General features: G+C 52.4%; 1 protein-coding gene across 2 annotated transcripts in view; it reads right to left on the reverse strand.

Annotated features, from left to right (window-relative positions):
* Positions 1-1,391: 1,391 nt before the first annotated feature.
* LOC145339856 (uncharacterized) overlaps positions 1,392-14,636 on the reverse strand; it is a 40,196-nt gene continuing 26,951 nt past the window's right edge. For both annotated transcript variants that reach the window (XM_080184389.1, XM_080184388.1), the window contains 3 exons: positions 13,535-13,660; positions 10,641-10,895; positions 1,392-1,735 (listed from right to left, as the gene is read on the reverse strand). In XM_080184389.1, coding sequence (XP_080040515.1) covers positions 1,473-1,735; positions 10,641-10,895; positions 13,535-13,660 — 644 coding nt within the window. In that variant the 3' untranslated portion in view covers positions 1,392-1,472. The remainder of the gene's footprint in view (positions 1,736-10,640; positions 10,896-13,534; positions 13,661-14,636) is intronic.

A 14,636-nucleotide genomic window follows, 5' to 3' on the forward strand; every position in this document is an offset into this window, starting at 1 on the left:
ATGGGTCTGTCACTGTATAACACTGGGGTACAGGAGGACGGGTGTGTCAGTGTATAACACTGGGGTACAGTACTGGTGGGGATGGGTTTGTCACTGTATAACGCTGGGGTACAGTACTGGTGGGGATGGGTCTGTCACTGTATAACACTGGGGTACAGTACTGGTGGGGACAGGTCTGTCACTGTATAACACTGGGGTACAGGGGGACGGGTGTGTCAGTGTATAACACTGGGGTACAGTACTGGTGGGGATGGGTCTGTCACTGTATAACACTGGGGTACAGTACTGGTGGGGATGGGTCTATCACTGTTTAACACTGGGGTATAATACTGGTGGGGACGGGTCTGATACTGTATAATGCTGTTTTTGTTTGCTTATTAGTGTCACAAATAAGGCTTACATTAACACTGCAATGAAGTTACTGTGAAAATCCCCTAGTTGCCACACTCTGGCGCCTGTTCGGCTAAACTGAGGGAGAATTTAGCATGGCCAATGCACCTAGCCAGCACATCTTTCAGACTGTGGGAGGAAACCGGGGCACCTGGAGGAAACCCATGCAGACACGGGGAGAATGTGCAGACTCCACACAGACAGTGAGCCAAGCCAGGAATCGAATGCAGGTCCCTGATGCTGTGAGGCAGCAGTGCTAACCACTGTGCCACCGTGCCAACCCCCAAATCTCCACTAGGACTGAGCACACCAGTGGGAATGAGGAAGGGGCATCTGTACGGGGTGGTGATAATGTTGCAGGCGCGGAGGGATGGGAGTTTGCGCAAGGGGGATGTGGAAAGTGCGGAGGGTAAGGGAGATGGAGAGGCGGAGGAAGAGGGGCATGGGAAGGAAGAGGGAGGGCGAGGGCGGACAGGGGCCAGGGAGGGGAAGGGGGTGAGGGGAAGGAGGACAGGTGGAGGTGGGGGGGGGGGGGGGAGGGGGCAAATGCAATGAGGCAGGGGGGAGAAAATGTCAGATGGGTGAGTGGGAGGGCCAGGAGGGTAAGAGAAAGGGATAAGAGAAGGCAAGGGTATAGGGAGAGGAGGGAGGAGATGGTGGAGGGGAAGGTAAGGGAAGGGGTGGATCAGGAGGGGGGGGGGAAGGGAAAAGGGAGGAGGAGGGCAGGAGGAAAGATGGCGGGGTAGGAGGTGAGGGGGTTGGGGAAGAGCAGGACTGAGGGGAAGCAGAGGGGGCAGGAGGTGGGAGGGAAGGTGGAAAGGTGGGAAGGTGGAGGTGAGGAATGGTGGGGAGGGCAATGGGTGAGGGGAGGAGATGGCTGAGGGAGTAAGGAAGGGCCCGTGGGTGAGGGGGCAGAGTTGGGCAGGGGGTTGGTGCTTTGCGATGGGGTGAGCTGGGGAAGAGAAATGGAAGGGGCTGGCTACACGTTAAAGAGAGACTCTTAACCAGTGTTGCGGAGGCTCTCAGGCCTCTGCTCAGGCCTCCTTTTGGGATTATACGTCGGCCTCTGCTCCAGCCTCTGCTCAGGCTGGGAAGCAGATGGAACAACACTCCAGACAAATCTCCAGGCAGTCGGATGAGCCACAGCAATCCTCCAGTATGCCGCACTCCACCTTGCAGGGGCAGCCCTCGTCACCCCCTTGGCAGGCCTCCCCGCAGCCACAGCAGCAGCAGGCCTGAGCACCAGCCTCACCCCCGGCCCCGCACGAGGTACAATCCAGCAGCAGGTCGCAAAACACCAGCAACTCACAAAACAGGCAGGCCAGGATGCAATGGACACAGCAGTCTGCAGCAGAGGTGGGGGTGGACAGAGAGAGGGGCGCGGGGAAAGATCAGAACAGGGAGGGGGTGTGGGGTGAGAAGAGAGAGAGGGAGGATACAAGAGGAGAGAGAGGAAGAGAGGAATGTGCAGAGAGAGAGAGAGAGAGAGAGGATTGCCAGGTGAGACAGGGTGGGGAGTTGTGGGAGGGAGATAGAGGAGGGTAGGTGAGAGGAGAGTGTGGGACAAGGAAGAGAGGTGGTAGAGAGAAGGGGGAGGGAGAAAGTGTAAGGGAGAGGGATGGAGAGAAAGAGAGACAGATAGAAAGACACACACACACACACACAGATGGAGAGAGACAGAGAGAGAGACAAAGAGAGGGAGAGAGAGAGATAGAAAGAGAGAGTGAGAAATACAGAGAGACAGACAGAGAGAGAAAGAGAAAGAGAGAGACACACACACATAGAGAGACAAAGAGAGACAGAGGGAGGTAGAGAGAGAGAGAGACACACACACACACACAACCGGAGAGAGATAGAGAAAGCGAGAGACAGACAAAGAGAGAGAGGCAGACAGAGAGTGAGAGAGAGACAGAGAGAGAGAAAAACACATACACAGAGACAAAGAAAGACAGAGATAGAGAAAGAAAGAGAGAGAGAGATGGAGAGAGAGATAGAGACAGACAGACAGAGAAAGAGAGACAGAGAAAGAAAGGCAGAGAGAGAGACACACACACACACACACACACACACACACACAGATGAATGTAGGTCAGAGGAGTGTGCAGGACGAGAGGGAAGGGGTAGAGAGAAAGTGTAATGGCGAAGGACAGAGAAAGAAAGAGAGAGAGAGGGACCAACGGGGAGAGAGAGGGGAAGACAGAGAGGAAGAGGGCAACAAACAAAAGAGAGAGAGAAAAACAATGAGAGACAAGGAAAAGAGAGACTGGGAAAAGGGAGCAAGAGTGATAGGTGAGCGAAAGAGAGGGTGAGAAAGAGAGGGAGAGATAGAGTGAAGACAAGGTGAGATGAGGGGGCAGTGGGTGGGGAGGGAGAGAGGAAAGGGTTTGAAAGACAGAGAAGGGAACGAGAGGACAAGAGATTGAGAGAGGTGGAGAGAGAGACGAAGTGGAGATGGAGAGCAAGGGGGAGAGAGGAGGAAAGAAAGAGAGAGGAAGAAGAGTCAGGAAATAGATAGAGGAAGACAGGAGAGATTACGGATGACCAGATGCAGGGAACAGGAGGAACAGAGAGTGGGAGAGAGAGTGGGAGAGAGAGAGAATGTAAAAAGAGGGAAAGGAAGAGAGAGGGGGTTGCAACAAGAGAGAAAGAAACAGTGGGAAAAAACAAGTTAGAGCATCATCGCCCAACATCAAATCACAAAAAAATCACAGGGAACTGACACAGGAATTATACTGAGGGATGTGGGATATATCAGAGTGTTACAGTGAGGGGTGTGGGATATATCAGAGTGTTACAGTGAGGGGTGTGGGATATATCAGAGTGTTACAGTGAGGGGGGTGGGGTATATCAGAGTGTGACTGTGAGGGGTGTAGGATATATCAGAATGTTACAGTGAGGGGTGTGGGATATATCAGAGTGTTACAGTGAGGGGTGTGGGGTATATCAGAGTGTAACAGTGAGGGGTGTGGGGTATATCAGAGTGTTACAGTGAGGGGTGTGGGGTATATCAGAGTGTTACGGAGAGGGGTGTGGGGTATATCAGAGTGTTACAGTGAGGGGTGTGAGGTATATCAGAGTGTTACAGTGAGTGGTGTGGGGTATATCAGAGTGTTACAGTGAGGGGTGTGGGGTATATCAGAGTGTTACAGTGAGGGGTGTGGGGTATATCAGAGTGTTACAGTGAGGGTTGTGGGGTATATCAGAGTGTTACAGTGAGGGGTGTGAGGTATATCAGAGTGTTACAGTGAGTGGTGTGGGGTATATCAGAGTGTTACAGTGAGGGTTGTGGGGTATATCAGAGTGTTACAGTGAGGGGTGTGAGGTATACCAGAGTGTTACAGTGAGGGGTGTGGGGTATATCAGAGTGTTACAGTGAGGGGTGTGGGATATATCAGAGTGTTACAGTGAGGGGTGTGGGGTATACCAAAGTGTTACAGAGAGGGGTGTGGGGTATATCAGAGTGTCACAGTGAGGGGTGTGGGATATATCAGAGTATTACAGTGAGGGGTGTGAGGTATATCACAGTGTTACAGTGAGGGGTGTGGGATATATCAGAGTATTACAGTGAGGGTTGTGGGGTATATCAGAGTGTTACAGTGAGGGGTGTGGGGTATATCAGAGCGTTACAGTGAGGGGTGTGGGATATATCAGAGTGTTACAGTGAGGGGTGTGGGGTATATCAGAGTGTTACAGTGAGGGGTGTGGGGTATATCAGAGTGTTACAGTGAGTGGTGTGGGGTATATCAGAGTGTTACAGTGAGGGGTGTGGGGTATATCAGAGTGTTACAGTGAGGGGTGTGGGGTATATCAGAGTGTTACAGTGAGGGGTATGGGGTATATCAGAGTGTTACAGTGAGGGGTGTGGGGTATATCAGAGTGTTACAGTGAGTGGTGTGGGGTATATCAGAGTGTTACAGTGAGGGGTGTGGGGTATATCAGAGTGTTACAGTGAGTGGTGTGGGATATATCAGAGTGTTACAGTAAGGGGTGTGGGGTATACCAAAGTGTTACAGAGAGGGGTGTGGGGTATATCAGAGTGTCACAGTGAGGGGTGTGGGATATATCAGAGTATTACAGTGAGGGGTGTGAGGTATATCACAGTGTTACAGTGAGGGGTGTAGGATATATCAGAGTGTTACAGTGAGGGGTGTGGGATATATCAGAGTGTTACAGTGAGGGGTGTGGGATATATCAGAGTGTTACAGTGAGGGGTGTGGGATATATCAGAGTGTTACAGTGAGGGGTGTGGGGTGTATCAGAGTATTACAGTGAGGGTTGTGGGGTATATCAGAGTGTTACAGTGAGGGGTGTGGGGTGTATCAGAGTGTTACAGTGAGGGGTGTGGGGTGTATCAGAGTATTACAGTGAGGGTTGTGGGGTATATCAGAGTGTTACAGTGAGGGGTGTGGGGTATATCAGAGCGTTACAGTGAGGGGTGTGGGATATATCAGAGTGTTACAGTGAGGGGTGTGGGGTATATCAGAGTGTTACAGTGAGGGGTGTGGGATATATCAGAGTGTTACAGTGAGGGGTGTGGGGTATATTAGAGTGTTACAGTGAGGGGTGTGGGGTATATCAGAGTGTTACAGTGAGTGGTGTGGGGTATATCAGAGTGTTACAGTGAGGGGTGTGGGGTATATCAGAGTGTTACAGTGAGTGGTGTGGGGTATATCAGAGTGTTACAGTGAGGGGTGTGGGGTATATCAGAGTGTTACAGTGAGGGGTGTGGGATATATCAGAGTGTTACAGTGAGGGGTATGGGGTATATCAGAGTTACAATGATTGTCCCTTGATAATGGTAGCCCCAGTGGAATGGGCAGAATGGCCTCCTCACTGACCTCCTGCGGGTCATGCGTACCCTGGTGATTCCGCCTCGTCTCAGTGGTAACACAGCTCGGAAATCTCCATCGCCAGCTCCAAGCAGTCGCCCGTCTGCTGGCACATTTCGAATATTGATGTTTCGGGGTCACAGCCACACAGGCACTCAGCCCCGGGGCGCTCTCTCTCCACTGCCGCTGGCATAGCAGCGCCAGGGCAACACAACAGGCTGCAGAACGTCTCCAGGCACAGGGTGGGCAACAGCTGGCAACAGTCAGAGAACTGGCAGAAGAGACAAGTGAGCAGGAAGCTGGCACACACATCTGCGGAATACCGAGGGAGCGAAGGGAAGAGACCGGAGGAAAGGAGGAATGGATTGGAATGAGACATAGTGAGGGAAAGAGAGAGGAAGAGAGGTGTTAGTGGAAGATCAGCCTTGTTAGTGTCTCCCCGTATCCCTCAATTCCACTCAACTCCCCGTATCCCTCAATCCCACCTTCTCCCTGTATCCCTCAATCCCACCTTCTCCCCGTATCCCTCAATCCCATCTTCTCCCCGTATCCCTCAATCCCCACCTTCTCCCCGTATCCCTCAATCCCCACCTTCTCCCCGTATCCCTCAATCCCATCTTCTCCCCGTATCCCTCAATCCCATCTTCTCCCCGTATCCCTCAATCCCCACCTTCTCCCCGTATCCCTCAATCCCACTCGTCTCCCCGTATCCCTCAATCCCCACCTTCTCCCCGTATCCCTCAATCCCACCTTCTCCCCGTATCCCTCAATCCCACCTTCTCCCCGTATCCCTCAATCCCACCTTCTCCCCGTATCCCTCAATCCCCACCTTCTCCCCGTATCCCTCAATCCCACTCGTCTCCCCGTATCCCTCAATCCCCACCTTCTCCCCGTATCCCTCAATCCCCACCTTCTCCCGGTATCCCTCAATCCCACCTTCTCCCTGTATCCCTCAATCCCACCTTCTCCCCGTATCCCTCAATCCCACCTTCTCCCCGTATCCCTCAATCCCCACCTTCTCCCCGTATCCCTCAATCCCCACCTTCTCCCGGTATCCCTCAATCCCACCTTCTCCCTGTATCCCTCAATCCCACCTTCTCCCCGTATCCCTCAATCCCACCTTCTCCCCGTATCCTTCAATCCCCACCTTCTCCCCGTATCCCTCAATCCCATCTTCTCCCCGTATCCCTCAATCCCACCTTCTCCCGGTATCCCTCAATCCCCACCTTCTCCCCGTATCCCTCAATCCCACTCGTCTCCCCGTATCCCTCAATCCCCACCTTCTCCCCGTATCCCTCAATCCCCACCTTCTCCCCGTATCCCTCAATCCCCACCTTCTCCCCGTATCCTTCAATCCCCACCTTCTCCCCGTATCCCTCAATCCCATCTTCTCCCCGTATCCCTCAATCCCATCTTCTCCCCGTATCCCTCAATCCCACCTTCTCCCCGTATCCCTCAATCCCACCTTCTCCCCGTATCCTTCAATCCCCACCTTCTCCCCGTATCCCTCAATCCCCACCTTCTCCCCGTATCCCTCAATCCCACTCGTCTCCCCGTATCCCTCAATCCCCACCTTCTCCCCGTATCCCTCAATCCCCACCTTCTCCCGGTATCCCTCAATCCCCACCTTCTCCCGGTATCCCTCAATCGCACCCAGTGTTTAACTCCAAGTCCTCATCCCTGGAGTAACCTCTCCCTCCCACGGTGTCACTGTGAGAGTCTCCCCCCCCCCCACCGGCACTGCGTTCAGTCCCTGCGTGTCCGATCGGTAGAACATTTGGACCTCTGACCTTCCCAAAATTCTCCGCCACTGCGGGGAGCGAGGAGCAGGATTAGATTGGAAAAACAGAACTGAGAAACAGCCTGAGTTGTGATAGTACCTTCAACACAGTCAGTTATCCCAAAACTGCTTCTCCAGAGAGTGTTAATCAGTCAGAAGCTGATAGGAGGTATGACGGACAGGCGACCAAAAGCTTGGTATTTAAGGAGCGTCTTAAAGGATTAGAGGGAGAGAATACCAGAGAGAGAGAGCGAGAGGGGCAAAGAAAGAGAGGAGGAGCAAGAAAGAGAAGAAGAGAAAGGGAGAGAGAGAACCAGAGTGAGAGAGAGAGAGAACCAGAGAGAGACAGAGAGAGAACCAGAGCGAGAGAGAGAACCAGAGCGAGAGAGAGAGAACCAGAGCGAGAGAGAGAGAGAACCAGAGAGAGACAGAGAGAGAACCAGAGCGAGAGAGAGAGAACCAGAGCGAGAGAGAGAGAGAACCAGAGAGAGACAGAGAGAGAACCAGAGCGAGAGAGAGAGAACCAGAGCGAGAGAGAGAGAACCAGAGCGAGAGAGAGAGAACCAGAGCGAGAGAGAGAGAACCAGAGCGAGAGAGAGAGAACCAGAGCGAGAGAGAGAGAGAACCAGAGAGAGACAGAGAGAGAACCAGAGCGAGAGAGAGAACCAGAGCGAGAGAGAGAGAACCAGAGCGAGAGAGAGAGAACCAGAGCGAGAGAGAGAGAACCAGAGCGAGAGAGAATCATTGAGAGAGAGAATCATTGAGAGAATCATTGAGAGAGACAACCATTGAGAGAGAGAACCAGAGCGAGAGAGAGAATCAGAGCGAGAGAGAGAATCAGAGCGAGAGAGAGAAAACCAGAGAGAGAGAGAGAGAAAACCAGAGCGAGAGAAGGAGAGAGAAAAAGGTGGAGAGAGGGAAAGAGGGTGAGGGGCTGAGAGAAGGAGAGAGGAGAAAGGACAAGAAAGTCATCAAGAGAGAAGGAGAGGCAGAGAGAGAGACAGAGAGAGGCAGAGAGAGTGAGAGAGAGAGGCAGAGATATATGTAGAGAGAGAGAGAGAGTGGCAGAGAGAGTGAGAGAGAGGCAGAGAGAGAGAGAGAGACAGGGTGAGGGCAAGAAAGTCAGCAAGAGAGAAGGAGAAGCAGAGAGAGAGAGAGAATGCTAGAGACAGAGAGAGGGAGCAAGAGAGACAGGGAGCGACTGAGAGGAGGAAAGAGAGGGAGAGAGAGAAAGTGAGGGAGAGGCAGACAGAGAGCAGAGAGAGCAGAGAAAGCAGGCAGAGAGAAAGAGCGGGAAACAGAGAGAGAGACACACACAGAGAGAAGTTGAGGGAGAGGGTTCCTCGGCCCGAGGGCAGCTGAAGACGCAGATATCCAATGATAAAGAGACCAGAATTGGAGGAACGCCGAGATCCCGGAGTCCTTAAGGAGGTTATAGAGATAGAGAGCAGAGCGAAGGGTTTGAAAGCGAGGAGGAGAATTTGAAAATGGAGGCCTGTTGGGACTGGGAGCCAGTGTGGGTCACTGAGCAGGTGTGAGTTCAGGGAATGGGGGGGATGGGGGTTGAGGCTTTGAGGCTGAAGAGTCGAATGTTGAGTCGGTGGGGGGGGAGGTAAGAGCAAGATGAGGGCTTTCAGCAGCAGGTGGAGTGAGGCAGGGGAAGGAACCCAGCATCACGGCCTGGGAAATGAGGCCTAGTTACAGACCGCCGCCAATCCTCCCAGAATGCAGTGTGGGCAAGCGGCCTGAAGCGATAACTCCGGGGAATCGGTGTTTACCATCCTTTCACTGGTACTGGGAGGGCTGCCAGGAAACAAGCCACAACCACACGACACACAAGCCCCTGAATAAACTTTGTTTTCCTGGCAGTTGCCGAGGAGCAGGCCCCAGGCTTCCGCTCCAGAAAAAGCGCGCAAAGGTCAGAAAAACAAAACCACTTCTCCCTGTCCCGCGTTCAAAACAGTTACTATGAAAAAATGCAGGATGGGGGACAGCAAAATGTGAAATACGTTCTGTAAATTTTCTACATAGTTTCCATTCTCTGTCAGACACTTTGGTCAAAGTCAGCCTTAACTCCAAGTGTGAAACAATGGTGACAATCTGTCCCTGAGATATATCTGTCAGCATTCAGATATCTCCCTGAGAGAGAGAGAGGACCGAGAGACACCAGTCAGTGTACAGATATCTCCCTGAGAGAGAGAGAGGGGACTGAGAGACACCAGTCAGTGTACAGATATCTCCCTGAGAGAGAGGGGGGACTGAGAGACACCAGTCAGTGTACAGATATCTCCCTGAGAGAGAGAGGGGACTGAGAGACACCAGTCAGTGTACAGATATCTCCCTGAGAGAGAGAGAGGGGACTGAGAGACACCAGTCAGTGTACAGATATCTCCCTGAGAGAGAGGGGGGACTGAGAGACACCAGTCAGTGTACAGATATCTCCCTGAGAGAGAGAGAGGGGACTGAGAGACACCAGTCAGTGTACAGATATCTCCCTGAGAGAGAGAGAGGGGACTGAGAGACAGCAGTCAGTGTACAGATATCTCCCTGAGAGAGAGAGGGGGGACTGAGAGACACCAGTCAGTGTACAGATATCTCCCTGAGAGAGAGAGAGGAGACTGAGAGACACCAGTCAGTGTACAGATATCTCCCTGAGAGAGAGAGGAGACTGAGAGACACCAGTCAGTGTACAGATATCTCCCTGAGAGAGAGAGGAGACTGAGAGACACCAGTCAGTGTACAGATATCTCCCTGAGAGGGAGAGAGTGGACTGAGAGACACCAGTCAGTGTACAGATATCTCCCTGAGAGAGAGGGGACTGAAAGACACTATACAGTGTACAGATATCTCTCTGAGAGAGCGGACTGAGAGACACCAATCAGTGTACAGATATCTCCTTGAGAGAGAGGGGACTGAGAGACATCAGTCAGTGTACAGATATCTCCCTGAAAGGGAGAGAGAGCTGTGGGAAGAATGTGGAAGTTGCTCCCACAGGGAGTGGGGAGAAAGGGGGACCCGCTCCCACAGGGAGTGGGGAGAAAGGGGGACTCGCTCCCACAGGGAGTGGGGAGAAAGGGGGACTCGCTCCCACAGGGAGTGGGTGAGGTGAATTGTATCGCTCTGTTTAAGGGGGGAAGCTGGATAAACACATGAGGGAGGAAGGAATAGAAGTATGTGGGGAATGGGGAGGGGAGATGAAGTCAGGAGTGTGGGAGGAACATAGAATGGGGGCAGGATCACCGATAGAGAGGCCAAATAGCTTGTTTCTGGGTGACACAACTCTCCGTGTTCCCAGAGACAGAACCCTGAACCCGTCTCCTACTGATTCGATAGATGGCCGATGAACTCAGTTCCTTCTTCGATCCTTCCCCTGTACAGGCAATTGTAACCGCCGTTAATCACTCTCACGCAAAGACTTTTATGTGGCACCTTCCCCAGAACCTTGTGTCACACTATCTGTGAGAGGCAGTCCCTCACTGCTGCTGGGACTGGGGGGTGCTATCGCATTGGGCTTCTGCCACTGGCACTGGGGATTCCCAAACCCTCGCCAGGGTTTGGTAACAAGGCAGAGAGGTAAGAGCCCCAACACCCACCCCCATGTCCACCCAGACTGGCTCTGGTCTTCACAGAGAGTTACTCACCTTCGCCCACTGGTGGTGGCAGCTGGGAGGACGCTGACTTGTAGCTGCTTCGGGTGTAGACGGAGGATGTGGAACCCAGTCGCGTCTTCTCGGGGCGGGCGCCCGGGGACTTACAAATGGGCGCCGGCAGCGGACCTGGGTGGCTCTGGGCATTGCTGGAGGTGGCACCCCCATTGGCATACAGGGAGGGCACTCGCTTCGATCCTGTGTCGCCCAAAACTGGCGCGGGCAATGCTGGCTGAGATACGGAGGTGTCTGCATCACAGAAAAGAGAGAAAGAGAGACAGAGAGATAGAATAAGAGAGAGATTTCATCAGTTCAACACAGTCACAAACACTCCCAGGACAGGTACAGCACGGGGTTAGATACAGAGTAAAGCTCCCTCTATACTGTCCCCATCAAACACTCCCAGGACAGGTACAGCACGGGGTTAGATACAGAGTAAAGCTCCCTCTATACTGTCCCCATCAAACACTCCCAGGACAGGCACAGCACGGGGTTAGATACAGAGTAAAGCTCCCTCTACACTGTCCCCCATCAAACACTCCCAGGACAGGCACAGCACGGGGTTAGATACAGAGTAAAGCTCCCTCTACACTGTCCCCCATCAAACACTCCCAGGACAGGTACAGCACGGGGTTAGATACAGAGTAAAGCTCCCTCTACACTGTCCCCCCATCAAACACTCCCAGGACAGGTACAGCACGGGGTTAGATACAGAGTAAAGCTCCCTCTACACTGTCCCCCCATCAAACACTCCCAGGACAGGTACAGCATGGGGTTAGATACAGAGTAAAGCTCCCTCTACACTGTCCCCCATCAAACACTCCCAGGACAGGTACAGCACGGGGTTAGATACAGAGTAAAGCTCCCTCTACACTGTCCCCCCATCAAACACTCCCAGGACAGGTACAGCACGGGGTTAGATACAGAGTAAAGCTCCCTCTACACTGTCCCCCCATCAAACACTCCCAGGATAGGGACAGCACGGGGTTAGATACAGAGTAAAGCTCCCTCTGCACCTTATTTGCTAGGGGATTTACGCAGTGGGATCCTGCTATGTGAAAATGGCCCCGTTTGGTGCCACAGAGGCAGCAGCGAGCGTCTGTTCAAATGCTTCATTAGATGGACAAGGTTTGGGCAGGACAAACCTCTGTTTAATTGCTGATTGGCCTCTGTGCACTGAGCTGTAATTGATGTTACATTGTCCCTGTGGGACAGCCTTGTTCACAAACTCAGCAAGAAAGCTTTAAGTGGAGATGAAAGGTAGAGCGGGACTGAGTGCATGCATTTGTCTGCTGAACATCAATCTTCATTACAAGCCTGTCTCATCCCCTTTCCTGGCTCTCCCCCTCCCTCCTCTCTGTCTCTCTCACACACTGCACTGAACTGAGACGTCTGGGTGTGATCGTCAGAGAGACTGGACCCTCCCCCATGGGCAAACACTGCCTCTCTGTACCCAGGAAGGTGCCATTCCTCCCAACTGCTCCGTACTAGCATTTACATTCCACATCAATCCCTGTCCACCCGACTGACAGCTTCAACACACTCTCTCTCCCTCTCTATCCTGCCATCGCATTCTCTCTTTCCCTCGCTCTCTCACACATTCTCTCTTTCCCTTGCTCTCTCACACATTCTCTCTTTCCCTCGCTCTCTCACACATTCTCTCTTTCCCTCGCTCTCTCACACATTCTCTCTTTCCCTCGCTCTCTCACACATTCTCTTTTTCCCTCGCTCTCTCACACATTCTCTCTTTCCCTCACTCTCTCACACATTCTCTTTCACATCTTCTCCCTCTCAGGCGTTCTCCCTCTCTACTTCTCCTATTCTCTCACACACTTCTCTCTATTTCTCTCACACTATCTCTTTCTCTCTCTCTCTTTCTTTCTCTCTCTCCAGTTTTCTCTCTCTTTCTCTTGCACTCATTCTCTGTCACATATTCTCACTCACATTCTCTGTCTTTCTTGTACACTCTCCCACGCATTCACCCTCTCTCTTCCTCCCTTTCTCTCACAGACTTCTCTCTTTCTCCCTCCCTCTTCCTCTCACATTCTCTCTCTCTTTCTCTCACAGACTTCTCTCTTTCTCCCTCCCTCTTCCTCTCACATTCTCTCTCTCTTTCTCTCACAGACTTCTCTCTTTCTCCCTCCCTCTTTCTCTCACATTCTCTCTCTCTTTCTCTCACTCACACATTCTCTCTCTTTCTCGTACACACATTCTCTCTCTCTCTCTTTTCCCCACACATTCTCTCTCTCTTTCTCTCATTCTCTCTCGCTCTCATACACACATTCTCTCTCTTTCTCTTATACTTTTTCTCTCTCCCTCTCTCACATTCTCTCTCTTTTTCTCTCACATTCTCTCTCTCTCTCACACATTTTCTCTCTCTCTCTCTCACATTCTTTCTCTCTCTTTCTCTCACATTCTCTCTCTTTCTCTCTCTCGCTCACGTTCTCTCTCTTACACACATTTTCTCTCTCTTTTTCTCTCACATTCTCTCTCTCTTTTCTCACATTTTCTCTCTCTCTCTCTCTCTCACACATTCTCTCTTTCTCTCTCTCTCTCTTTCAGATTCTCTCTCTCTCTCACACACACATTCTCTCTCTCTCTCTCTCTTCCTCCCTTGCCCATTTTCCAGTCTGTCTGGGATGTGCCTCTGCCCACATTGGAGGGGCCGGAGAGGCAGCACGGATGGGGTGGGGGTGGGAATCACCCTGTCCTGTAGCCCAGTGGGTAACAGTGGCCTCTGGGCAGGAGGGGGAACCCGGATCCCTCCTTCCTGGGCGGGGTAGGGGGGTGCGGAGCAGGGAGGAGTCCTGGTTCTGTCCCCAGGCACGGCTGGTGAGGGGAGGGGGAGGGCTGGCCTGTGGATGGGAGGGGGGGAATCGCCTGTTTACCTTGCGGGGTGTCTGCGCTCGCTCCTCCGGGGGTGGGTATGAGCCGTGAGCTCTCGGTGCTGGTGAACTCGTCGCCAGCGATGGAGCGTTGGCTGTCCGACAGATATCCATCTCCACCTTTGTCATCTGGTGTCAGAGAGCGAGAAAAGACTGGAGGTTAAAACCAGGCATCATTCATAGCAGCAGCAGTAGGCCTTTCGGCCCCTTGAGCATGTTACCCTATTCGACAGACTACAAGATATCGGAGCAGAATTCAACATTTGGCCCATCGATCATGGCTGATAAGTTTCCCCACCCAATTCTTTACCCTGTAACCTTTGGCAACGAGTTCCACAGATTCGCCACCCTCTTGCTGAAGAAATTCCTCCCCATCTCCGTTCTAAAGTGTCCCTTTACTCTGAGGCTGTGCCCTCAGATCCCAGTCTCTCCCACTCATGGGAACATCTTCCCCACGTCCTTTCAGTATTCTGTAAGTTTCAATAAGATCCCCCCCTCATCCTTCTAAACTCCCGGAGTTCCTCATACGTCAAGCTCTTCATTCCCGGGATCATTCCCGTGACCCTCCTCTAGACCCGCTCCAGGGCCGGCACATCCTTCCTTAGGTCCGGGGCTCAAAATTGCCCCCAATATTCCAAATGTGATCTAACCAGAGCCTTATACAGCCTCAGCAGTACATCCCTGCCTGGCGGTTCTGACTGAGGTCTAAACTCCTGTTGTTCCCCCACTCCCCCTCCACCCCCTCGCCAATCGGAAATCTGTCCAACTCGACCTTGAATATATTCAATGAGCTGCAGCCCTCATAAAGGGGGGGACATCCTCTCAGCATCCACCCTGTCAAACCCCCCCTCAGAATCTGAGATGTTTCAATAAGATCCCCTCTCATTCTTCCGAACTCCAATGGGTTCAGGCCCCGACCTGCTCAATCTTTTCCTCATAAGGCAAAAACCCCCCTTCACCCCAGGAATTGGCCCAGTGAACCTTCTCTGAACGGCCTCCGATGCGGTTTGTCATTAAATTTGAAGGACTGGCTTTGTCCGCAAGGATTGGTGCGGATTGTTAATATACAGAAGACTTAGGAGCAAGAGGAGGGCCATTCGGTCCG

The sequence above is a fragment of the Carcharhinus amblyrhynchos genome, unplaced genomic scaffold (assembly GCF_965287045.1).
Source record: "Carcharhinus amblyrhynchos unplaced genomic scaffold, sCarAmb.v2.hapA scaffold_707, whole genome shotgun sequence".
NCBI classification, from domain to species: Eukaryota; Metazoa; Chordata; class Chondrichthyes; order Carcharhiniformes; family Carcharhinidae; genus Carcharhinus; species Carcharhinus amblyrhynchos.